General features: G+C 45.2%; 1 protein-coding gene across 15 annotated transcripts in view; it reads left to right on the forward strand.

The window, feature by feature from the left end:
- SGK3 (serum/glucocorticoid regulated kinase family member 3) overlaps window positions 1-24,838 on the forward strand; it is a 157,749-nt gene that overhangs the window by 86,174 nt on the left and 46,737 nt on the right. For all 15 annotated transcript variants that reach the window (XM_089336302.1, XM_070075140.2, XM_089336310.1 and 12 more), the window contains 3 exons: window positions 6,082-6,278; window positions 18,672-18,755; window positions 24,041-24,113. In XM_089336302.1, the coding sequence (XP_089192428.1) occupies window positions 6,183-6,278; window positions 18,672-18,755; window positions 24,041-24,113 (253 nt within the window). In that variant the 5' untranslated portion in view covers window positions 6,082-6,182. The remainder of the gene's footprint in view (window positions 1-6,081; window positions 6,279-18,671; window positions 18,756-24,040; window positions 24,114-24,838) is intronic.

The raw sequence follows: 24,838 nt of genomic DNA on the forward strand, positions 1-24,838 counted from the left end.
AACTAGGAGCCAGGAGGTTCTTCTGGGTCTCCCACAAGGGTGCAGGGGCCCAAGAACTTAGGCCATCTTCTACTGCTTTCCCAGGCCATAGCAGAGAGCTGGATCGGAAGTGGAGCAGCCGGGACTCAAACTGGTGCCCATATGGGATGCCAGCACTGCAGGTGGCGGCTTTTCCCTCTATGCCACGGTGCTGGCCCCACTTCTCTGTTTTAAAACTAATCTTGCCATGTGGTTTTTCTGCAAGCCCCTGATGAGTAAGCTCTCCATTAGCCACTGCCTGTGAGTCATCATAGGTCTTTTCAGCATCCTACTCACATGTATAGTGCTCAGAATTTTGCCCACTGGGAAGATTTCCTTTCACTGCTTTCTTTCAGATCCATCCTGAATGGAGCTGCCTTTTCTCATTTCCAGCTAGTGCCAGCACACTAGGCGTGACCTTACATCAGCAGATGGGCCCTTTTCTTCCCCTGCTAACTGGCTACTGGATTCTCCCTGTGAGGTCCCAAGTGTGGGTTGAGAGAGCACTAACGGGAGGCGGAACAAGTACCAGCGGAGCCTGCACTGCCTCACACTACAGCCTGCTTGTGCCTTCCAGATCTGCTCAGGCCCACTCTTGATTTTACCATTCCAAGTGGTGTGATTCACTGAATCAAATAATACTCTGTTCATGAGGGGCTATTGTTATAGAGTCCCTTGGATTTTCATAGGCGGATATCTAATCTATCTAGGCCTAGTAGCAAGCCAGATGTCAAATGGACAGTAGTTGTTGGCAAATACTAAGGTAGGGTTGAGGAGCCATTTTTCTGGCAAGGGCCATTTGATATTTATAACATCGTTGACAGGCCATACAAAATTATCAGCCTGAAAATTAGCCAGCTATAGATTTAGTGAATTTTAAGTGCCATCTATGGTTGCCTTGGCAGGGCCACACTAAAGGACTTTGCAGTCCTTAAACAACCTGCAGGCTGGGCATTCCCCACCCCTGCCCTAAGGGGTCTACAACTTTTATTTTACTTTATTTTTTAAAGATTTTTTTTATTTGAAAGGCAGAGTTACAGAGAAAGAGAAAGAGACAGGGAGAGAGAGATCTTCCATCCTCTGTTTCACTTGCCAAATGACTGCAACGGCTAGAGCTGGCCTGGATCGAAGCTAGGAGCGAGATGCTTCTTCTGGGTCCCCCATGTGAGCGGCAGGGGCCTGGGTACTTGGGCCACCTTCCACTGCTTTCCCAGGCACATTAACAGGGAGCTGGATTGGAAGTGGAGCAGCCACTGGCGCCCTTGTGGGAAGTCAGCACTGAAGGCTGTAGCTTAACCCACTATGTCGCAGCACCAGCCCCAACTTTTATTTTCTTGATGCTTGTCAGAGGTGCCTCGACCCATCCCTGTTTGCCATCTCACTTCTAGGACAGGTGAGTGTGCTGAGGCATAAGAAAGCTTTGATTGCTGCTCCTTCTCTTGCAAAAGGCTTCAGTAAAACCTGGCTGCCTCATGAGCTTGCCAGTAAATGGGTCAGAATAGCACTTCCAAATACAGTGTTCACCAGGTATTCTTTCTGCCTCTTCCTCGGTGAAAGTGGTGAAAGGTGGAGCAATTCCTTTCACTTGATACAAGATACCCAGCTTCAGACCAGTGGAACCCATCCATGTGGCAGATCCCTGAACTTGTGTGGTGTTTTTCCCTCCTCTTCTGACTTGTCTGTGTATCTTTTTTTTTTTTAAGTTTATTATTTTATTTATTTATTTATTTTTGGACAGGCAGAGTTAGACAGAGAGAGAGACCCAGAGAAAGGTCTTCCTTTTTCCATTGGTTCACCCCCCAAATGGCCGCTATGGCCGGCGCGCTGTGCTGATCCGAAGCCAGGAGCCAGGTGCTTGTTCCTGGTCTCCCATGCGGGTGCAGGGCCCAAGGACTTGGGCCATCCTCCACTGCGCTCCCGGGCCACAGCAGAGAGCTGGCCTGGAAGAGGGGCAACCGGGTCCCGACTGGGACAAGAACCCGGGGTGCTGGCGCTGCAGGTGGAGGATTAGCCTAGTGAGCCGCAGCGCCGGCCTTGACTGTGTATCTTAATAGGTATCTATAGTGCTTGCTACTTGCTAAGTTCAGGTAAGAAAATGCTGTCCGTGTGGTGACCTATGAGCTGTCAACATGATCACAGTCCGTCCAGTCTGTGATATAACCATGCAGGCACGAGCCTCAGATGAAACAGTGAAGGGGTGCTGCTGTTTCCAGGACGAATTGAGGACAAATTGCATCTCAGTGTCCTTCCTGATGGTGATGGAAAAAGAACATTAGATACCTGACCAGGGGTTAGGCTAATTTTCTTCAGCCAAAAGTGTCACATCTAGAATCACAGCTGTAATTGACATCTCTGTCATTAAAATTGGGCTAATCCAGTCATAGTCCAAGGGTTTTGTGACATTGGTCCAGGTAAATGGGCAAGTTAAAATGAAAGGGTTGTTACCCAGGGGAGGGTTCAATGCTTCTGCACCCTCCAACTTTTTAATAGTGGTATTGATTTTGGAACTTTTGCCAGGAATGTGATATAGTTTCTAGTTGCTTTCTTAGTGGAGAGAGGATTATAGTTCTGATGCCTTCACATGGGCCCTTTCTCCATAATATCTCTTATGACGTGAGACAGGGAGCCAGTGAAGGTGTTGGCCACGTGCTGAGCGAATTCATTTCCACTAAAATTCTGGGACTAGGGAAATAAACACAGGACAGGCCTGTGGTCCCATTGGACCCACCGTGAAACCAAGGCTGACTTCGTATCTCTTGCCTGGCCTGTGGAAGTCCCACTCTGACTGGTAGACCAGGTTTTGAATCTGTGAGGATTAGTATAGTTCAGAGCTGATATCCAGTGACCCTTGGAAGAATTATGTATTTCCCTTCCCACAGTGGAAAGTCAGCCTGGGAATTGCTACACCTGGAGAAAGACTAATAGTGTATGCTTGTGGCCATATAAAGGGTCACAGTAATCTTGAATTTGGTTCTCTGTGATCTAACATCCCTTGATTATACTTTCTTCTGTGCTCTCTAGACTCCTGCTGTTAACACTTGTTGAGATTTTGTGTTTTTTGTTTGTTTGTTTGATTGGTTGGTTTTTAATTTTTTTTTAATAAAGACAGAATTGCAGAGTAGACTTTGAACTTCTTTCTGGGCTCTTTGGGGTTATATAAGGCCATGAAGGGTGATGGGAGTGGGTATTGAGGATCCACATCCCCTTCCTGTGAAACAACTTGAAAGGGCTTGGGATGGGGACATTGGGAGACTGGTGTCCTGGGAAGGGTGCAAGTAGCTGCTTGCAGTGAGCCAGTTCAGGAGTAGTCCCACATTCTTAGCCTCGTCTGTGGGCAGCCAAGTGTGTGCGCCTGTGATTGAGGATCGTCCTCATTTCCAGCCTGTGCCTTTATGTTAGTGTATGTAAATTTGCAGGGTTGCATGTTTCACTGACTCTACAGTCCTTCCCCTCAAACCCCGGGCTTGATCTTAGTCCTGTCAGCTTCGCAGCTCTAAGAGATGAAGGATTGTTTCAAACAGCCCTAGATTTCCCACCTCTCTTGGGGAATTCACAGCTTTCAACTCTTATTTGCTCTGTGTAAATTCTCAGGGACAGCAGAAACAGGAGTAGCCCCAGCCCTTGGGTGCAATTTATGAAGTCAGCATAGCCTGCCCTCCACCTGTCCTCAGTCCTGTGACACTGTCCCAGGAGGTAATTTGAGTGGTCATGATGTCACTGGGTGCCATCCTCTCCCTCCACAGGAAAGTAATCAGGTAGCTTATCACATGTGCATCCCATGTTTGAGGCTCTGTTTTGTGGGGTCATTCTGGGTACCAGTTAATTGCATCGGTCATATGACACACAAGTAATTGAAGGGAGTCTACCAAAAGCAGTGCTTACTAAAAGATGCTGTGAGCAGGGTTAAGGGAACCAACAAGGCATGGTGAAGCCCTGTTTTTACAAACAAGATCAAGAAACCATTGCTACTCCCAGACCTTCAGCTGTAGCTGCGGGAGAGGGGCTTCCTGGTAGGAACTGTAGCCTTAGGTAGAGAAACTGCTGCTGTCAGAGAGAGAGTGGGGATTGGGAGCATCTTGTTCTTCCTGCCCTCTGACCTGCTGCTGCCTCTCACTGACTGAACCCAATGAAAGATCTAGCACAGGCGGCTTCCATGTACAGTCCACAAAGGGCAGCTTTCTGGGCAGGTGGCAGGGTCAGAAAGAGGAGTGATTGGGTCTGCAAAGGCACATGTTGCCGAACCGGAACCTCCATCCCAGGATCAAGTGTGCACCTTGTATGAAAGCCTCTACATGTAACTGCCTGCTGTAGCCAAACTCTCAGATGTGCGCTGGGCTCCTTGTGCAAAACAGCTTCTCATGCCCACCAGCTCTTTATTTCTTCCTTTATGTTTGATACCATGTAATGAGATATCTCTACTGTCCCTTCCAAAGGGAAGATCTGCAGTCTGTTGCTTTCCTGTAATTCTGCTCTTGGGGCCCCGGCACAGTCAGACATTCCTGGTGGTACAGAATACAGAGCCAGCATTGCCTGGCAGGCCCTGAGTCCCACATTCTCAAGTGAGAGGTATGGAAAGTGTAGCTCATATTCTCCCCTGTCTGATTTGTCTCAGCTGCAGGTGGGGAAGGGTAGGCTAAGGTGGGTCCTGGGGCTAATTAATCTACCTTAGAAGAGCCATGTGGTCCTCCAACTCTAGTCCTCAAACAATGGCCCAGTGAGATAGGAGGGCAGGCTTGACTCAGGTGCTACCCTGGACTCATTGGAGACTTTTATGGACATTTGGAGTGCTGTGGTTTATTTATTTATTTTTAAAGATTATTTGAAAGAGTTACAGAGACAGAAAAAGAGAGATCGTCCATCTGCTAGTGCACTCTCTAAATGGCCACAATACCTGGGGCTGGACTAGACCAAAACCAGGAGCATGGAACTCCATCAGGGTCTCCCATGTGTGTGGTAAGGACTCAGGTACTCAGGCTTTCCCAGGTACAGTAGCAGGGAGCTGGATCAGAAGTGAAACAGCCAGGACTTGAACCGACGCTCAGATGCGATGCAAGTGGCAGTTTAATTTGCACCACAACCCTGGCCCCCAGTATTGCTATAAATTAACAGTTGTTATGATCTGTATTTAGGAGGAAACCAGTTATATTTCCATACATTATCACAGCTGATTCAGCCGCATAAACATCCTTCCTGACTGCATTTCCAGGGGCAAATTCAACAAGGCTAATTTTGAATCATGTCATAGGAAGTGCCCGTCATCAAAACTCATTCCACCTGAGTGTTGGATGCCTGCTGATAGATATTTGAAATCATTACCTGAATATAATTTATTCACAGTGACCAGATTTGATAGCGGGATTTCCTGAAATTAATCATCCTGGGAAATTATCCAGGCAAACCGATATTTTAACAGATACTGTTTGGTGGCAGAAGAGAGTATGGGCTGCTGAGTGTAGCAAAAGTGACATGGGAAGCTCTTTCATGGGTGAAACGGTACTAACATACTGCATTTATTCTGTATGAACATCTGTAATGTGTCTGAACAGGGGTCCTGTGCATAAGAATCATCCAGTTGTTAAAATGCAACACAGCACAGTGGCTCAGAGTCAGGACTCTGTAGTCAGACAACTTGGGTTCAAATCCCAGTTGCTTCATTTGTAAAACAAGGTTAAATAGTTACCTACTGTATAGGATTGTAATTAAAGTTGTTCAACAACTCCACTAGTTAATCATAATGCAAGAAGTCAAAGCCACGCTTTGAGTCCATCCAACTAGAGCTCTTTTAGGTGAGAATTAGCCTTCATTCAAATGAACTGTGGATGTCAGCTCCCACAATTTCCTACCTGGTAAGGTATGAAACTGGATGCTAATGTTTGTGGCTTAGTGATAGAAGAATAACAAAAACTAAATTTTAATCTGGCTTGAGCTTAGGAGCAAAAGGAAATTCCTGCCGGAATAGTCATAAAATGGACCTAGTGAACAAGTAATGGTAAGTCATAGTATTTCAAATGGCTTTTGCTAATCAGTTCTCTCTCCTCTCCCCCTTTTTTTCTGTTGGTTAAGGTCACAGGATGGAAGTTGAACATTCCCTCAAGAGGTTTTATGTTTTGGATTAGTTGTTTGTCCTCTGCTGACTATTTCTTTGGACTCACTTTTCGTGTTAAATGCAAAGAGTGTATACCATGGACTACAAGGAAAGCTGCCCGAGTGTAAGCATTCCCAGCTCTGATGAACACAGAGAGAAAAAGAAGAGGTTTACTGTAAGTATGTAGTATAAGGCATATGGGAAAACATTGAATGTAGGCTGTTTGCACTTCTGCTTTTGTCTGTCCCTAATGTAGAACATCCTCCACACCGTCAGTCACCACATACCCAGGTTTTATTTCTTCTGAATGATCTATTCTGTGCAGAGCCTTCCCTGTTGCCATAATGGAGGAAGTTTTTCTTGTTTTATGTAGATTTTTGCCTGTTTACCTTCCCCTTAGAGAATAATGTAAAGCCATCTGATAGACTTGCCACACAGTGTGCCTAAGTATGGACCCATGTACACACTCATAATTTTACGTATAATTTGAGGGCTTTAATGGACTTGTGAAGTCATTGTTCCTGTGTTAAGAGACACTTTCTTGGAATTTCTGAAGTGTCTTTCTTACGACATTTATTAGTTTCTACCTCAATTTTAACAATATTCAGTAATTTATCTTTTTCCACCTTAAAGACAATGTCTATTTCTAATTTTAATTTTTATCACCACAGTATCCATTATAGGGTTTTATGAAGAGTAAACACAATAAATATTTGCTGAATTGGTGTATCAGTGATTATTATTGGCAAGTAGTCATTTTTCTAGTTAGTGTAATGAGATATACAATACTGTATTTAGTTCCAATAGTCCAGTTAGTGTTCACAGAGCTCTGCTGCCCTCTTTCCCCCTGAAAGTGTCATTTGTCTATAATTGATCATGTCTGCCCTGCATTTTCTCCCTGTTGAGTAGTATAAGAAACTCATTTAACCTAATTCTGTTTAGCAGTTAGTTTGATCTACTAATTTGAACTTTTCTTTTAGGTAAAAATGCCCAGGCTGTCTTAATGCTTCCTCCTGCAAGTTGGCCTCATGGTATATGAGAGGAGGGATGTCCCTGTTCAGAGAGTTGATGACTGACCTCACAGTAGCCTGGTGAAGGCTCTTGCAACCTTGTCATCCTTCTAGATATTCACCATTCCAGCTGGTCTGGCAGATACCTGGCTGTGATTGACCTGATAGAACCCTGGGTGTTTTGCTGGCATCCATTCATTGTTGGCATCTGCAGTTGATGACCTAACTTGTGATCTCTACTGGCTGAGCCAGGTCTTGTGGCTCACTGCTGACTCCATGCCTTGTCTCTGAATAGCTAGAGAGCCCCTGAGGCTCTTGACACATCTGTCAATTGTTCCTGGCTCATTGGTCCAGCCTCTAATAAGGGAGTTGCTTATCCCTGGCCATTTGATTCCCATAACAAGTGACTTTCAACTCAGAGTCCATACCACGTAGGAGTGGGTGAAAGCTAAGGATTTAAACTAGACCCTTTGATACTCCACTCTTCCTTCTTAACTCTGTGGAGCTGGTTGCCCCCAAATAATGGCTTTCTCCCAAGGTCCCAGACAGGGAACAGGAAAACAGCCCCTATGCCTCCTGATCTCCCTTTCTAAACAAACACCATTGTCCCCCTCCTCCATGTCATTCATGAAGCCCAGAGCAGACATTGCAAGGTGTTTCTGACCATTTATCTCTGCTCAGCCTCTATATGTTGCAGGTTCATCCTGTGCAGCATTAACCAATGTGCATTTGGTGAACATTTGTATAAGCAAGTTTTTAGCAAAATGCCATTGATGTTAAACAAGGGCTAATACCCCCTGGATGCAATACTGGCATTTGTGAAAGCTTGCCTTCCTTCTCCCTTACCTGATTTCTACTTTTGGGCTGCTCTGTCCTTCAGGGGCATTATCTTCTTCCAAGTTTGACAGAAATTTATATGCGGCAAATATAGATAACGAGTTAGGTGTCCTTAGATTTTTCAGAGTAGAACCATTGCCATATCTTGTGTGAAGGGGTCAAGGAAATCTAGAAGGAACTCTTAGCCAGCTGTCTCCACCAGGCTGTGCCCTGATTTCTCAACGGCCTTTTCTAAATCACCTTGTTAATTTACTTCTTCAGATTCTCCACTGTTGCCTATTAGGCTTTTTCTGACCATCTTAGGTAAAATAGCACCTTCACACCCATCCTTTTTTTTTTTCTTTTTTTTTTTTTAGAAGGCTTCTATTTAATGAATACAAATTTCTTATGTACAGCTTTTAGGAATAGTGGTTCTTCCCCCAATTCCCACCCTCCCACCCCCTCTCCTATCCCACCTCCTACTCCCTCTCCCATCCCATTCTTCATTAAGGTTCATTTTTAATTAACTTTATATACAGAAGATCAACTCCATACTAAGTAAAGATTTCATCAGTTTGCACCCCCCCACACACATACCAGGTATAAAGTACAGATTGAGAATAAGTTTTACAGTTATTTCATATAGTACAACTCATTAAGGGCAGAGGTCCTGCATGGGGAGTAAGTACACAGTGACTCCTATTGTTGATTTAACAGTTAACACTCTTATTTTTGACATCAATGACCACCGAGGCTCTTGACATGAGCTGCCAAAGCTATGGAAGCTTTTTGAGTCCACAAACTCCGTTGGTATTTAGACAGGGCCATATGCAAAGTGGAAGTTCTCTCCTCCCTTCAGAGAAAAGTACATCCTTGTTTGATGGCCCCTTCTTTCCACTGGGGTCTCACACACAGAGATCCTTCACGCAGAACACTTTTTTGCCACTATGTCTTGGTTTTCCATGCCTGAAATGTTCTCATGGGCTTTTCAGCCAGATCCAAATGCCTTAGGGACTGATTTTGAGGTCAGAGTGCTATTTAGGGCATTTGTCATTCTATGAGTCTGCTGTGTGGACTGCTTCCCATGTTGGAACTTTCTCTCCTTTTTTTTATATTAATATATTTTTTAAAGATTTTATTTATTTGAAAAACAGAGTTAGAGAGGTAGAGACAGAGAGAAAGGTCTTCAAAAAAAAAAGAGAGAGAGAAAGGTCTTCTATCTGCTGTTCACTCCCCAGATGGCTGCAATGGCAGGAGCTGTGCCAATCTGAAGCCAGGAGCCAGGAGCTTCTTCTGGGTCTCCCATGTCGGTGCAAGGGCCCAAGGACTTGGGCCATCCTCCTGCTATCCCAGGCCACAGCAGAGAGCTGGATCGGAAATGGAGTAGCCGGAACTAGAATTGGCACCCATTTGGGATGCTGGCACTGCAGGCCAGGGCTTTAACCCGCTGTGCCACAGCACCAGCCCCTCTCTCCTTTTTAATTCTATCTGTTGTTATTACCAGATACTTTGTCTTATTTATGTGATCCCTTTGACACTTAACCCTATCTGTATGATCAGTTCCACATTGAATGTGATCACTTTATCACGTAAGATGGGGTTAGTACTGCCCAACATAACGGGATTTGAAGTCCCATGGCAAGTTTTTAGCTTTACCCTTAGGGGTAAGTCTGTGGGAATGTATGCTGAACTGTACAGCTCCTCCCTCTCTCATTCCCACTCTTACTTTTAACTGGGATCTATTTTCAGTTGCCTTAGTACATCTATGATCAATTTTATGTTCAGTAAAGAGTTCAACCAATGGTATTTAGAAAAAGAAAGAATAAATAAAAAAATAAAATGAAATGGTGAACTGTTCCTTGACAGTCAAGACAAGGGCTGTTCAAGAAATTGCTTCTAGTAGTTTCAGTTTCACTTCTACAGGTTACCTTTTAGGTGGTCTGTTATTTATCACAGATCAGGGAGTACATATGGTATTTGTCCCTTTGGCTTATTTCACTAAGTATGATGTTTTCCAAATTCATCTATTTTGTTGCAAATGACCGGATTTTTTGTTTTAACCACTGTGTAGTATTCCATAGTGTACATATCCCATAGTTTCTTTATCCAGTCTTCCGCTGACAGGCATTTAGATTGATTCCATGTCTTAGCTATTGTGAATTGAGCTGCAATAAACATGGAGGTGCATATGACTCTTTTATTTGCTGATTTCATTTCTTTTGGGTAAATTCCAATGAGTGGGATGGCTGGTTTGTACGGTAGGACTAGATTCAAATTTCTGCAGTATCTCCAAACTGTCTTCCATAGTGGTTTTACCAGTTTGCATTCCCACCAACAGTGGATTGGGGTACCTTTTTCCCCACATCCTCACCAGCATTTGTTGTTTTTTGATTTCTGTATGAAAGCCATTCTAACTGGGGTGAGGTGAAACCTCATTGTGGTTTTGATTTGCATTTCCCTGACAGCTAGTGTTCCTAAGCATTTTTTCATGTGTCTGTTGGCCATTTGGATTTCCTCTTTTGAAAAATTCCACCACATCTGTTTAAGTCCTTTGCCCATTTCTTGACTGGGTTTTTTGTTTTGCTGTTTTCAAGTTTTTTGGTCATTTATATATTGTGGTTATTAATCCTTTATCAGTTGCATGGTTTGCAAATAATTTCTCCCATTCTGTTGGTTGCCTTGTAACTTTCCTGTTTCTTTTGCTGGAAAGAAACTTCTCAGTTTGTTGTAACCCATTTGTTAATTTTGATTTTTGCCTGTGCCTCTGGGGTCTTTTCTAGGAACTCTTTACCTATGCCAGTGTCTTGCAGGGATTCCCCAGTGCTCTGTAGTAATTTGATGGTATTGGGTCGTAGATTTAGGTCTTTAATCCATTTTGAATGGATTTTTGTGTAATGTGTAAGGTAGGGGTCCTGCTTCATACTTGTGTGTCACACCTATCCTTTGAGTCTCTATCCTGCTTACCTTAATTTTTTTTAATAGCAGTTACTACCACTTGCCATATTTGGGGTTATGTCTGCCTGCTTTAACTGGAATGCAGGGTCTTTGAAGTGAGGATTTCCCAAACTATTGTTTCACCAACTCTTGGTAAGGAGATGTTAGATGTTGAACAAATATTTCTTGAATTGTTGAGTGAAAAGTGATAGTAAGTTCACAAGTTAGTTGCTGGTCAGTCTGTGGGCCTCAGGAAACTTGGTACTGTTCAGCACAGATGGACCCCACCCCTAAAAACAGAACCCGTGTCCAGCTTCATTAGGCCTAGGTGCTTGCTTTATTCTGTTTTTTTTTTTTAACAGATTTTTTTGAAAAAGATTTATTTATTTATGTGATAGGCAGAGTTACAGAGAGGCAGAGGTACAGACATGGAGGATGGGAGGGCGTCTTTCGCTGCTGGTTCATTCCCAAGGTGGCTGCCACGGCCAGAGCTGGGCCAATCCGAAGCCAGGAACTTGGAGCTTCTTCTGGGTTTCCTACGCGCGGGCAGGGGCCCAAGGACCCAGGCCGTCTTCCACTACTTTCCCAGGCCACAGCAGAGAGCTGGATTGGAAGTGGAACAGCCGGGGCCCGATCCAGCGCCCATATGGGATGCTAGTACTGCAGGCAGCTGTCGCTCCCCCTCTTCGTGGAGGAGCAACACAGGACCCTGCGCTGTTCTTTCTGTCTGCTCGGCCCTCCCCGGGTTTGCTGCTGGTTCTTCCCGGGTTGGCTACTATCCCTTCCACCTCCGTGGAAGGGCAGTTCCCCCTGGCCGCATTCCCCACTTCCGCAGGGGAGCGGCACACCACCGGCCGGTTCTCTCGGGGGCTGCACGGGTTCCCTTAGATGTTCCCCATAGATGTTCCTGGTGCATGCCGTTTCTCTCCTCCTTTATGGTCCTCCTCCGCCAATCCCAACTCGGCCGCCCACACGCCGAGCACGCTGCTCTCCAATCAGGAGCAAGTCCTACAGTCCATCAGTTGAACTGGAGGCAGCTGTGCGGAAGCTGTTTACTTCTCTCCCAGCGCCATATTGTGGGAGAGCAGATGCATAGAATAAGTCCTAATTCGAGTAACTTAGTCTAGTCCGGATTGCTCCCCACAGATCCCCCTTTCTTTTTATTTTTTAGCGTTGATACACGCCTGTCTTCGGTGTCCCGCGGTACACACTCTGCTCTACTTGCTAGAGTTGCCACAGGCTCTTACAAGTCCTATCCATCAGGCAAACCGAATCCGGGTCCTCTCTTCGCCATGTTGTGAGGAGGTTTTTAGGCGCTGATGCGTGCCTGTGTTCGGTGCCCTGCAGCGCATACTCTGCTCTGCTAGAACTGCCTGCAGGTGTTTACAAAACCTATCAGGCAAACCGAATCCAAGCCTTCTCATTGCCTTTTTGTGGGGAGGCCTTACTGATGTTAATTCGTGCCTGTCTTCGGTGACCTGCGGCTCATACTCTGGTCGAGCTTTGCTGGCGCTTACCGCCTTAAATCAGGCAGACCGAATCCAAACCTCCTAATTGTTGCATTGTGGGGAAGCTTTACTGATGTTAATTCGTGCCTGTCTTCGGTGACCTGCGGCTAGCCGCCCAGGTGCTCATCGCCTCACTAATCGGGCAGACCGAATCCAAGCCTTCTAATTGGCATGTTGAGGGGAGGCCTTATTTTTCTCTATTTCTCTATCTCCGGGCATTCCTACCTCTCCCATTTCACTTCTATCTTCCAGCATTCCCATTTCTCTTTTACTTCACTTCCAAACTTCTGTTTCTCTTATCCCCGCAGCTTTCCGGCACCTCGCCCCGCCGGCGGGTTCCCGGCTCTGCGCCGCTTCAGCCCGCGCGCCTCTCTCATCTGCGCAGCTTCCCGGCTTTGCGCGGCTTGGCTTCGCGCGCTCCGCGGTCTCCACGCTTAACCCTTTCGCGTCTAAACCACGGCCTACGCCAGCGTTCCCTATCTATTCACGCCCCGTGCTCTCTCTGCACGCGGCGGCTTCCGCGAGTAACACAGCGTAGCTTGCGTCTCCGCCACTAGGATTCATTCTAAGTTCCCCGGGCTAGCCTGGCGAATTCAACCCAGCGTACGTCTCCGCCCCACGGTTTGGCTTCCCGTCCTTTGCTCCCCGGGCTAATCAGACGGATCCCAACCTGGCTTACGTCTCAGCTTCTGGTTTCAACTTTTCGCCCCCTATTCCCGGGCTAACTTGAGAACCCCAAAGTGGCTTTCGTTTCCGCCTCGGCCTGCCCCCCGCGGCTTCAATTTCCCTAACAGTTTTCTCTACCCGGTATGTTTCCCTAAGTTTTCCTCCAACGATATTCCTCCCTCATTTCTCCTGGCCTCTCCCCACAGTCCGCATCCGAGTCTGTTTGTTCTAGCTTTCACTTTCGCTTTCGACCTTAGAGATTTCTCCCAGCTTCCCCCCGTAGTCCGTATCCGAGTCTATGCCTAGGCTTTCAATAGCTTCTTCCGGCACCCTTTTCGTCCGGCTTTTCCCTAGGCTGTTTGCTAGTTTCTCTCTCCGGTATTTTCCCAGTTCTTCCCGTTTCTTCCCTCCTAAGTTTCCTATCCGTCCTGGGTTTCCTATCCGAGTCACGGCACCATTATGTCGCTCCCCCTCTTCGTGGAGGAGCAACACAGGACCCTGCGCTGTTCTTTCTGTCTGCTCGGCCCTCCCCGGGTTTGCTGCTGGTTCTTCCCGGGTTGGCTACTATCCCTTCCACCTCCGTGGAAGGGCAGTTCCCCCTGGCCGCATTCCCCACTTCCGCAGGGGAGCGGCACACCACCGGCCGGTTCTCTCGGGGGCTGCACGGGTTCCCTTAGATGTTCCCCATAGATGTTCCTGGTGCATGCCGTTTCTCTCCTCCTTTATGGTCCTCCTCCGCCAATCCCAACTCGGCCGCCCACACGCCGAGCACGCTGCTCTCCAATCAGGAGCAAGTCCTACAGTCCATCAGTTGAACTGGAGGCAGCTGTGCGGAAGCTGTTTACTTCTCTCCCAGCGCCATATTGTGGGAGAGCAGATGCATAGAATAAGTCCTAATTCGAGTAACTTAGTCTAGTCCGGATTGCTCCCCACAGGCAGCGGCTTTGCCCTCTACACCATAGCGCCGGCTCCTGCTTTATTCTTAGGAACAAAAACATACATTATGAGGACTGGTGGTATGGTGCAGTGGATTGTGGTGTAGCCACATAAGCCACTGCTTGCAACACCCACATCCCATATCATCATGCCGATTCAAGTCCTGGCAGCTTGGCTTCTTGTCGCTCCCCCTCTTCGTGGAGGAGCAACACAGGACCCTGCGCTGTTCTTTCTGTCTGCTCGGCCCTCCCCGGGTTTGCTGCTGGTTCTTCCCGGGTTGGCTACTATCCCTTCCACCTCCGTGGAAGGGCAGTTCCCCCTGGCCACATTCCCCACTTCCGCAGGGGAGCGGCACACCGCCGGCCGGTTCTCTTGGGGGCTGCACAGGTGTTCCCTCAGCTAGATGTTCCCCATAGATGTTCCTGGTGCATGCCGTCTCTCTCCTCCTTTATAGTCCTCCTCCGCCAATCCCAACTCGGCTGAGTACGCTGCTCTCCAATCAGGAGCAAGTCCTACAGTTAATTGGTTGAACTGGAGGCAGCTGTGCGGAAGCTGTTTACTTCTCTCCCAGCGCCATATTGTGGGAGAGCAGATGCATAGAATAAGTCCTAATTCGAGTAACTTAGTCTAGTCCGGATTGCTCCCCACAGATCCCCCTTTCTTTTTATTTTTGGCGTTGATACGCGCCTGTCTTCGGTGTCCCGCGGCACACACTCTACTCTACTTGCTAGAGTTGCCACAGGCTCTTACAAGTCCTATCAATCAGGAAAACCGAATCCGGGTCCTCTCTTCGCCATGTTGTGAGGAGGTTTTTAGGCGCTGATGCGTGCCTGTGTTCGGTGCCCTGCAGCGCATGCCCTGCTCTGCTAGAACTGCCTGCAGGTGTTTACAAAACCTATCAGGCAAACCGAATCCAAGCCTTCTCATTGCCTTATTGTGGGGGAGACTTATTAGTGTTGGTTCGTGCCTATCTTCGGTGACCTGCAGCTCATACTCTGGTCGAGCTTTGCTGGCGCTTACCGCCTTAAATCAGGCAGACCGAATCCAAGCCTCCTAATTGTTGCATTGTGGGGAAGCCTTATTTTTCTCTATTTCTCTATCTCCGGGCATTTCTATTTCTCCCATTTTACTTCTGTCTGCCAGCATTCCTATTTCTCTCACTTTACTTCTAAAACTTCTGTTTCTCTTATCCCTGCGGCTTCCCGGCACCTCGCGCCGCCGGCGGGTTCCCGGCTCTGCGCCGCTTCAGCCCGCGCGCCTCTCTCATCTGCGCAGCTTCCCGGCTTTGCGCGCTCCGCGGTCTCCACGCTTAACCCTTTCGCGTCTGAACCACGGCCTACGCCAGCCCCGTTCCCTATCTACTCACGCCCCGTGCTCTCTCTGCACGCGGCGGCTTCCGCGAGTAACACAGCGTAGCTTGCGTCTCCGCCACTAGGATTCAATCTAAGTTCCCCGGGCTAGCCTGGCGAATTCAACCCAGCGTACGTCTCCGCCCCACGATTTGGCTTCCCGTCCTTTGCTCCCCGGGCTAATCAGACGGATCCCAATCTGGCTTGCGTCTCAGCTTCTGGTTTCAACTTTTCGCCCCCTATTCCCGGGCTAACTTGAGAACCCCAAAGTGGCTTTCGTTTCCGCCTCGGCCTGCCCCCCGCGGCTTCAATTTCCCTAACATTTTTCTCTACCCGGTATGTTTCCCAAGCTTTCCTCCAACAATACTCCTCCCTCATTTCTCCTGGCCTCTCCCCACAGTCCGCGTCCGAGTCTGTTTGTTCTAGCTTTCACTTTCGCTTTCGACCTTAGAGATTCCTCCCAGCTTCCCCCCGTAGTCCGTAGTCCGTATCTGAATCTATGCCTAGGCTTTCAATAGCTTCTTCCGGCACCTTTTTCGTCCGGCTTTTCCCTAGGCTCTTTGCTAGTCTCTCTCTCCAGTAATTTCCCACTTCTTCCCGGTCTTTCCCTCCTAGGTTTCCTATCCGAGTCACGGCACCATTATGTCGCTCCCCCTCTTCGTGGAGGAGCAACACAGGACCCTGCGCTGTTCTTTCTGTCTGCTCGGCCCTCCCCGGGTTTGCTGCTGGTTCTTCCCGGGTTGGCTACTATCCCTTCCACCTCCGTGGAAGGGCAGTTCCCCCTGGCCACATTCCCCACTTCCGCAGGGGAGCGGCACACCGCCGGCCGGTTCTCTTGGGGGCTGCACAGGTGTTCCCTCAGCTAGATGTTCCCCATAGATGTTCCTGGTGCATGCCGTCTCTCTCCTCCTTTATAGTCCTCCTCCGCCAATCCCAACTCGGCTGAGTACGCTGCTCTCCAATCAGGAGCAAGTCCTACAGTTAATTGGTTGAACTGGAGGCAGCTGTGCGGAAGCTGTTTACTTCTCTCCCAGCGCCATATTGTGGGAGAGCAGATGCATAGAATAAGTCCTAATTCGAGTAACTTAGTCTAGTCCGGATTGCTCCCCACAGCTTCTGATCTAGCTTCCTGGTAAAAAAGCTAGGAAGGCAGTGGGCAGTGACCAAGTACTTGGGCCCCTTCCACCTGTGTGGAAGACTAGGATTGAATTCCTGACTCCTGGCTTTGGCCTGATCCAGACTTGGTTGTTGCCTTTTGGGGACTGAACCAGTGGATAGAAGATTCTCTCTGTCTCTGTCTGTCTGTCTATTTCCTTCCTTTTCTGTTGCTGTGCCTGTCAAATAAATAAATCTTAAAAAAAAAAAAAAATTAAAGACAGACATTAAATTCCTGAGCATTTGATGATATTGTTATGCTCTGGTTCTCATATGTCTTTCATGTTGCCTTGTGCTGTGAAGCTGCTGACAGACACATTGCATTGCAGGAGTTTTGACTTCCGCTGTAAGTCATACTTTCAGTTATTCATTTGACAACTTGTCACTGAGTTTCTGTGTTGTGCTAGGAACTGATCTAGGCGCTGAGAATTCAGTGGGTGGTAAGAGTGATAACAGCTCTAGCTCTACATTCTGGTGGAGCAGGACAAACACTAAGGAAAAAGAAAAAGTAAAAAGATAACTTCATGTCATAGTTAGTATTGTACTACATTATGTGAAATCTTTCAAAAAAATGAATAGTTTTTGTCTATTAATGTTTTATGAAAACTTGGTTAAAAAGCACTTGCTAATAAATTATAATGTTAATCAATAACTTGACAAACCTTGCTTTATCTTGTTTCCTGTAAGTCTGTTTGCCACAGAGCTGCTCCAGTCCGTAACCCAGGCTTCATTTTAGGCGTGGGTAGCCAGGAGATGCCATCTGACCTTTCAAAGGCTCATTGTCCTCACCAGCAAGTCAGCACAAAGAGTTGAGAAGCTTTTGAGATAATGTGTAGTCTAGTCTGGGTCAGCTTCAACAGCACCTTCGCATGGTCTTTGTTGTTCTTTACTTTTTAACTTTATTTGCATGGGTTTGGAAGGCAGAGAGAAGGACAGAGATAGCGTCCGTTTCCTGGGTTACTCCCAAAATGCTTGAAACAGCTGAAGCTGGGGCAGGCTGAAACCAGGAGCCTGAATTCAGTGTGGGTCTCTCACATATCCAAGTGCTCTGCATCTGTGAATGTGACCATTTCTTAAAGAGCACTGCAGAATTCGTACAGCGTAATCATGTATAGTATCAGAGAGCTGTCACACAAGTATGAGCTTGTTGTGTAGGTTAACTCTCTTGTATGGGAAGAGATAGTTTATACACATTTGTTTGCCTGCTTTCTGAAATAAAACTGGTTTCCTCTTCTGTGTTGTCAAACAGATTCTGGGCAAGTATGTTGTAAGCCCCAAAGCAGTTCACATCTCTTCCCCTATAACCCAAGGCAGACATCAGTCAGCCTTTGCTCATCCTAGTATCCCTGGATTCTTACTTTCCTGTTAGAAGTGATACAAGATCTTTGGGGTCCTAACCTCTTTGCTGTCATTGGTATGTTGAATTATATTCTAACAATACCTGTGGAGTTAATTATGGAAGTTAATCATGAATTATAATTATCGAGGATTTGATACTGGTTCTGGTACATAGAGGGCTAGAAGATTTAATTTTAATCTCAGTATAAGGATTTTTATTAAGTCTTTGGACTTGAGCATAGTTAACTTTTTGGGATATCATTTCCTTTATGTATAGTGGGGGTTATAATATTCTGTTTATAGAGTGGTTCCTTATAGTTATAGATTATATGTATGGAAATGTTAAACACATATCAGATAGTATTAAGACTTCCGAGAATAAATTCTCTGTTTGAAAAATACTGTGTAAAAGATGACCTGGAAGGAAAAGAACCAATCAGTGTTAACTGTGAGCCAGGCATCACTTTAGAAAATACAGTTTAAAGTAATAGTTAACTGCTAGGGAAGAAAAGAGGAAAATAGCATCAATTGAATGTATTCTTAGGGGAAAAAATCTGTTTTAGGGGAAAAAATCTGAAGTAAGAATAGCAAAGTTAAGATTTCAATATGTCTAAATAGTGAGTACACAGTTGTTCACTATGTTATTCTCTGAAAAATACACACATATTTCATAACATTTTAAAGATGAAGTACCACCTTTTGTTAAGATAAAAAAAGTGTGTCAGTTGGTACACTTACGTGTCTTCGAGAATCATTTACAAACAATACCTGTTTCACAAGTATGAAAACAGGTTTCATGTATTTAAATAGCTCATGGTTTTTTTGTAACTAGATTATGTTATTTTTATTTCCACAGGTTTATAAAGTGCTGGTCTCAGTGGGCAGGAGTGAGTGGTTTGTCTTCAGGAGATACGCAGAGTTTGATAAACTTTACAACACTGTGAGTAATAGTGTGCAGGATTTCTATTTAAAGTAAAACACCTGAGAAAACTCTCAACTAAAGAGATGTATTTGAATGATCAAACTAATGCACATATAGATCAGACAAGCAGGTAGGAGTAAGAGATTCTTTAAAAACATCCTAACTTTGGAATTCTTACAGAAAAGATAGAAAGAGAAGTGTTGAGCACTTCTAAACAAACCACTGAAGCTGTGAGAATTAATGAACAGCTTTGTTTTTTAAAAAAGATATATTTAAATACTTGAAAGAGAGAGAGGAAAAGACAGAACAGAGAGGGAGATTCCATCTGCTGCTTCACTCCCCAAGTGGCTGCAAAAACCAGGGCTGGGCCAGGCCTGAGCCAGGAACCTGGAACTCCATCTGGGTCTTCCATGTGAGTGGCAGGGTCCCAGGTAAGCAGGCTATCTTCCACTGCTTTCCCAGGAACATTAACAGGGAGATCAGAAGTGGAACAGCCGAGACTTGAACCAGGGCTCACATAGGGTGCCAGTGTTGCCAGCAGTGGCTCAACCTGCTGCACCACAATTCCAGCCTTGAATAGCTTTACATAAGTTTTAATGTTATGGAATATTAGAAATATTTTTTACCTATCTCCCTAATAGTCATTAATCATGTACTGCTGTATAAGTTGTCCAATTATAAGCTTTAGATCTGAAAGTCTTTCATGGGCCCACCCTCTTTCCATGATTTAATACTTAGAGAATTCATTATTCTGAAACATCTGTATAGCAAAAGTAGATTAAATTTAAAATTGCCTAGATATGGCCATTTAGCCTAGTAGTTATGATACCCATGTCCTATATCACAGTACCTGGGTTTGAATCCAGCTTCCTGCCACTACAGTCTCTGGGAGGCAGCAGGTGATAGCGTCAGTAGTTGGGATCCTTGCCATCCACACAGGAGACGTAGGTTGAGTTCCTGGCTCCTGGCTTTGGCCCTGGACCCACTCTGGTTGTTGTGGGCATTTGGGGACTGGATAAGAGTGCTCTCTTGTTTGTTTCTTGTTTTGCTTCTTGAATGAATGAATGAAAGATGTCACTATTCAAAGATAACTGTTAGCATTTTATTGTGTTTTCTTCTCTTTTTACAATTGGACTTACCAAATATGGTTTTTTTTATTTTTTATTTTTATTTTATTTTTTTTTTTTGACAGGCAGAGTGGACAGTGAGAGAGAGACAGAGAGAAAGGTCTTCCTTTGCCGTTGGTTCACCCTCCAATGGCCGCCACGGCCGGCATGCTGCGGCCAGCGCACCGCGCTGATCCGATGGTAGGAGCCAGGTACTTATCCTGGTCTCCCATGGGGTGCAGGGCCCAAGTACTTGGGCCATCCTCCACTGCACTCCCGGGCCATAGCAGAGAGCTGGCCTGGAAGAGGGGCAACCAGTACAGAATCCGGCGCCCCAACCGGGACTAGAACCCAGTGTGCCAGCGCCACAAGACAGAGGATTAGCCTAGTGAGCTGCGGCGCCGGCCCCAAATATGGTTTTAAATAATACTTAAAGGACAATGAGGGGCCGGCACTGTGGCTCAGCAGGTTAACGCCCCGGCCTGAAGCGCCGGTTCTAGTCCTGGCTGCTCCTCTTCCAATCCAGCTCTCTGCCATGGCCTGGGATAGCAGTGGAAGATGGCCCAAGTCCTTGGGCCCCTGCAACCATGTGGCTCCTGGCTTCGGATTGGTGCGGCTCTGGCTGTTGCAGCCATCTGGGGAGTGAACCAGCGGATGGAAGACCTCTCTCTGTCTCTGCCTTTCTCTGTAACTCTGCCTTTCAAATAAATAACAAAATAAATCTTTAAAAAACAAAAAAGGACAATGAGATAGTCCTTTGTGACTATAATGAAATCATACTTTTGAAACGAAATAGTAGTCAATATGAGTTTGTATGGGAATGTCTACTGTAATTCTTTTTTTTTTTTTTTTAAAGATTTATTTATTTATTTGAAAGGCAGAGTTACAGAGAAGCAAAGGCAGAGAGAGAGGTCTTCTGTCTGCTGGTTAACTCCCCAAATGGCTGTGACAATCTGAGCTGAGCCTATCCGGAGCCAGGAGCCTGGAGCTTCTTCCGGGTCTCCTACCTGGGTGCAGGGGCACAACACTTGAGCCATCTTCTGCTGTTTTTTCCCAGGCCTTAGCAGAGAGCTGGATCGGAAGTAGAGCAGCCAGGACTTGAACTAGCGTCCATATGGGATGCCGGCACTGCAGGTGGTGGCTTTAACTGCTAGCCACAGCATCAGTTCCGTAATTATTTTCTTTAAAGGAGAAATGTTTATAAGACTCAGTAACACAAAAAGGGTAGAGTGTCTTTAAGATACATATTTTTATTTGTTTGAAAAGCAGAGTTATGGAGAGAGAGGGAAAGGCGGAAAGTTCTTCCATCCACTGGTTCATTCCCGAAATGGCCGCAACAGCCAGAGTCAGGCCAGGCCAGAACCAGGAGCCTGGAATTCCAGTGAATTCTCCCACGTGGGTGGCAGGGGCCCAGGCACTTGAGCTATCTACTACTCTCCCAAGTGCTTTAGCAAGGAGCTGTATCAGAAGTGGAACCAGCACCCATATGAGACGCTAATACCAAGGAAAGTAGCTTAACTCACTGTGCCCATGTTGCTGGCTCCTCTCTTTTGTAATTTTTATTGATTTTTAAAAGCTGGTTTAGGCCAGCACCGTTGCTCACTAGGCTAGTCCTCCGCCTGCAGCGCCGGCACTCCAGGTTCTAGTCCCGGTTGGGGCGCTGGTTCTGTCCCAGTTGCTCCTCTTCCAGTCCAGCTCTCTGCTGTGGCCCGGGAAGGCAGTGGAGGATGGCCAAGTGCTTGGGCCCTGCACCCGCATGGGAGACTAGGAGGAAGCTCCTGGCTTCGGATCGGCGCAGCGCGCAGGCCATAGCAGCCATTTGGGGGGTGAACCAATGGAAGGAAGACTCTCTCTCTCTCTCTCTCTCTCTCTCTCTCACTCTCACTCTCTCACTAACTCTGCCTGTCAAGAAAAAAAAAAAAAAAAGCTGGTTTATATTTTAAGCTAGATGAGTGTTGAACTGTTAGCTGTATTTAAGTATTAGATACCTGTTATCTACATGATCAGCTGTGTGTGTGTGTGTGTGTACATGTACGTGTGTGCACACACACATGCACATATGTGCACTAGGAAGGTTGTGGTCCTACAAATCTGACTATACCCATTAGGAAACCTGGGTTATACTTTTGAAAAGATAAAATGACAATAGTGTTTCTCTCTCTCTGTCACACACACACACTTTATATGAACTTCTTAGAGGATCAGAAATTACACAAAGAATTTTAACTAAGATTTGAGACTTCTGATTTTGCTTAAAAGATTTTACAGGCTAGATTTAGTTTCTAAATACACTGTCTTTTATAGAACTGTTCATAAGAAGGAATGTCATAATAACACTCAAAAACATGGAGATCCCTTACCAACCGGTGATGTGTTTTCTTAATGATTTCATGATTTAAATGGCTAGTGAATCATTAGGTGGGATGCTAATATTTGAGGGAACTTGTCTTAGGTCCCTCCCCTCGTGATTATTTTCATTGTCTCTTCAGTGAAACACCCCATCTTCAAACTTTTTGCAGAAAAATTTCCTTTTTATGTAGTTCAGTTTTTATCATCCATCTCCATCATTTCTCTTGTATATCACTTTCTTTTCTAAGTTCTTCTTATTTCCTCACTTTCTGTGTCTATTGCTCTCTTTGTATATGATTCCTTCTAATTCTGCTTCCTGTGGGGAAAGGCAAAGGAATAATCAGGAGAATGGTAGCAGTTATGTTTTTAAAACTACAGAAATCAGGTTCAACCTGACCTGGATTTCCCTGAGTTCAAAAACGTGAATTCTTTCCCTATGGCCCTTTTAGAATAAAAGAAAAGACAAAAGGTAAAATTTCTAGCATGTAAGCACTTTTCTGGATTTTATAGGCAACATGACTGTGGTGTAGAGTGAAGAATACATTCTTCCTTTCTTTGAATTTCCTGTCAGTTGGTAGTTAGAGCTATAGTTTTTATATGTGTATATAGTTTTGTCATCATACTTATAAAAAAAGTGTAACTCTCACCTCTCTGCAAGTCTGCCTTTCAAATAAATAAATAAATCTTATGTAGATATGTCCTGATTTAGTGACTTTAATTTCTTCAAGACCAAATTTGCCTTCTCTGAGCAAAAGCAAATCTCATCAGTATATTGGAAATTAAAAGAAAAATATACAATATGAACACAGAATGTTTTTTTTATTTTTTAAAAAGATTTATTTATTTGAAAGGCAGAGTTACACAGAGAGAGAAGGAGAGGCAGAGAGAGACAGATGTCCTCTATCTGATGGTTCACTCCCCAATTGGCTGCAACAGCTGGAGCTGAGCCGATCCGAAGCCAAGAGCCAGGAGCTTCTTCTGGGTCTTCCCACGTTGCTGCAGGGGCCCAAGGACTTGGGCTATCTTCTGCTGCTTTCCCAGACTATAGCAGAGAGCTGGATTGGAAGTGGAGCAGTCGGGACTCGAACTGGTGCCCATATGGGATGCCGGCACTGCAGGCGGTGGCTTTATCCGCTACGCCACAGCGCCGGCCGCACACACAGAATGTTGATTGCTAGAGGCTGGGAAGGTTGGAAGAGATAAAAGGAGTTTGTATAAAGACAAACAGGAAGCTGGGTGTGATTCATTAATTGTGACAAATATGCTAACATGGGATGTTAATAGGGAAAATGGAGGATGTTAGGAACTCTGTGTTTACTGCTTCACAATTTTTGTTTTGTAAATTTAAAATTAATAATAAAAATGTATACTTTTACCAAGTAATAACAGGAAAGCTAGAACACCAGGCATTGAAAGCGATATGGGTCAGCTTTCTTAAAAAACTAGTCAGTATATTCATGTAGAGAGAACAGGAAGATCACATGGTGTCCTGGGGTAATCAGTGGTTGGTAACTTGTATTCAGCTTACACAGGAGATTGTAATCTAAGCACTTAATATGATTTATGTTAAGCCCTACAACAAATCTTACAGCAAAGAAATCAAAGCATAGAGATGTTAAGTAGAGTCACAGATACTAAGTATTTTATTGGGACAATATAGGATGATTAATCAGTCTGTGGTGTTTAATTGGTATAATTAAATATTGTAAATTTGATTTAAAACTATTTAGAGGTATATCTTTTGATTTGAAAGTATATCTTTTGCTGGATTTCAGAAAAAACAGATTGTACGTATAACTAGAAGACTTACAACATTAGTTCACATGATGTTATTTTTTTGAATTCTAGTTAAAGAAACAGTTTCCTGCTATGGCCCTGAAAATTCCTGCCAAGAGAATATTTGGGGATAATTTTGATCCAGGTAAGCAGTAACTTCGTAGACCAGCCGCTAAGTGATGGTTGGAGTTTGAAGTAGATAACGTATTTATTGCACTGCGTAGTGGTACATGACCTTCAAAAACTAATTGATCTCATGCTCCATGAAAATAATGCTTCAGCAAGGTGCTGTCTGAGGCATATTTTAAACACTTCGTGTATTATAATTCCTTCAGTCCTCACAACAGTGAATTACTGTTTTCAATGCAATTTTATAAATAAAAAAACTGAGGCACAGTTAGCTATGAATTTACACAGTTACGTACTTGGTAGTAAATTGCAGGTTTGGAAGTTTAGTTCGGGTACTGTGATTTCAGATAAGTTTATGGCTCATTAAGGATAACTTAGGGTGTTTTCTACTACTCCCAAGGAGAATATTCTTTCTTGTATTCAGAAACATTTATTGAACATCTACTCTGTATGTAGAAACTTGTGGGGATCTGAATGGGTTAAAAAAAATTTCCTGTTCACCTTCAGGATTCTGCTCACACACAGGATCTCAGCAATCTGGAGTCTAAGTGGTTTTTTTCTGTTGTTGTTTTTATTTTTGTTTTTTAAAGATTTATTTATTTATTTGAAAGAGTTACACAGAGAAACAAGGAGAGGTAGAGAGAGAGAGAAAGAAGTCTTTCATCCACTGGTTCATTCCCCAAATGGCTGCAACAGCCGGAGCTGCGCTGATCTGAAGCCAGGAGCCTGGAGCTTCTTCCG

The sequence above is a fragment of the Oryctolagus cuniculus genome, chromosome 6, assembly GCF_051225735.1.
Source record: "Oryctolagus cuniculus isolate XC-2025 breed Fujian yellow rabbit chromosome 6, ASM5122573v1, whole genome shotgun sequence".
In the NCBI taxonomy this organism is placed as follows: domain Eukaryota; kingdom Metazoa; phylum Chordata; class Mammalia; order Lagomorpha; family Leporidae; genus Oryctolagus; species Oryctolagus cuniculus.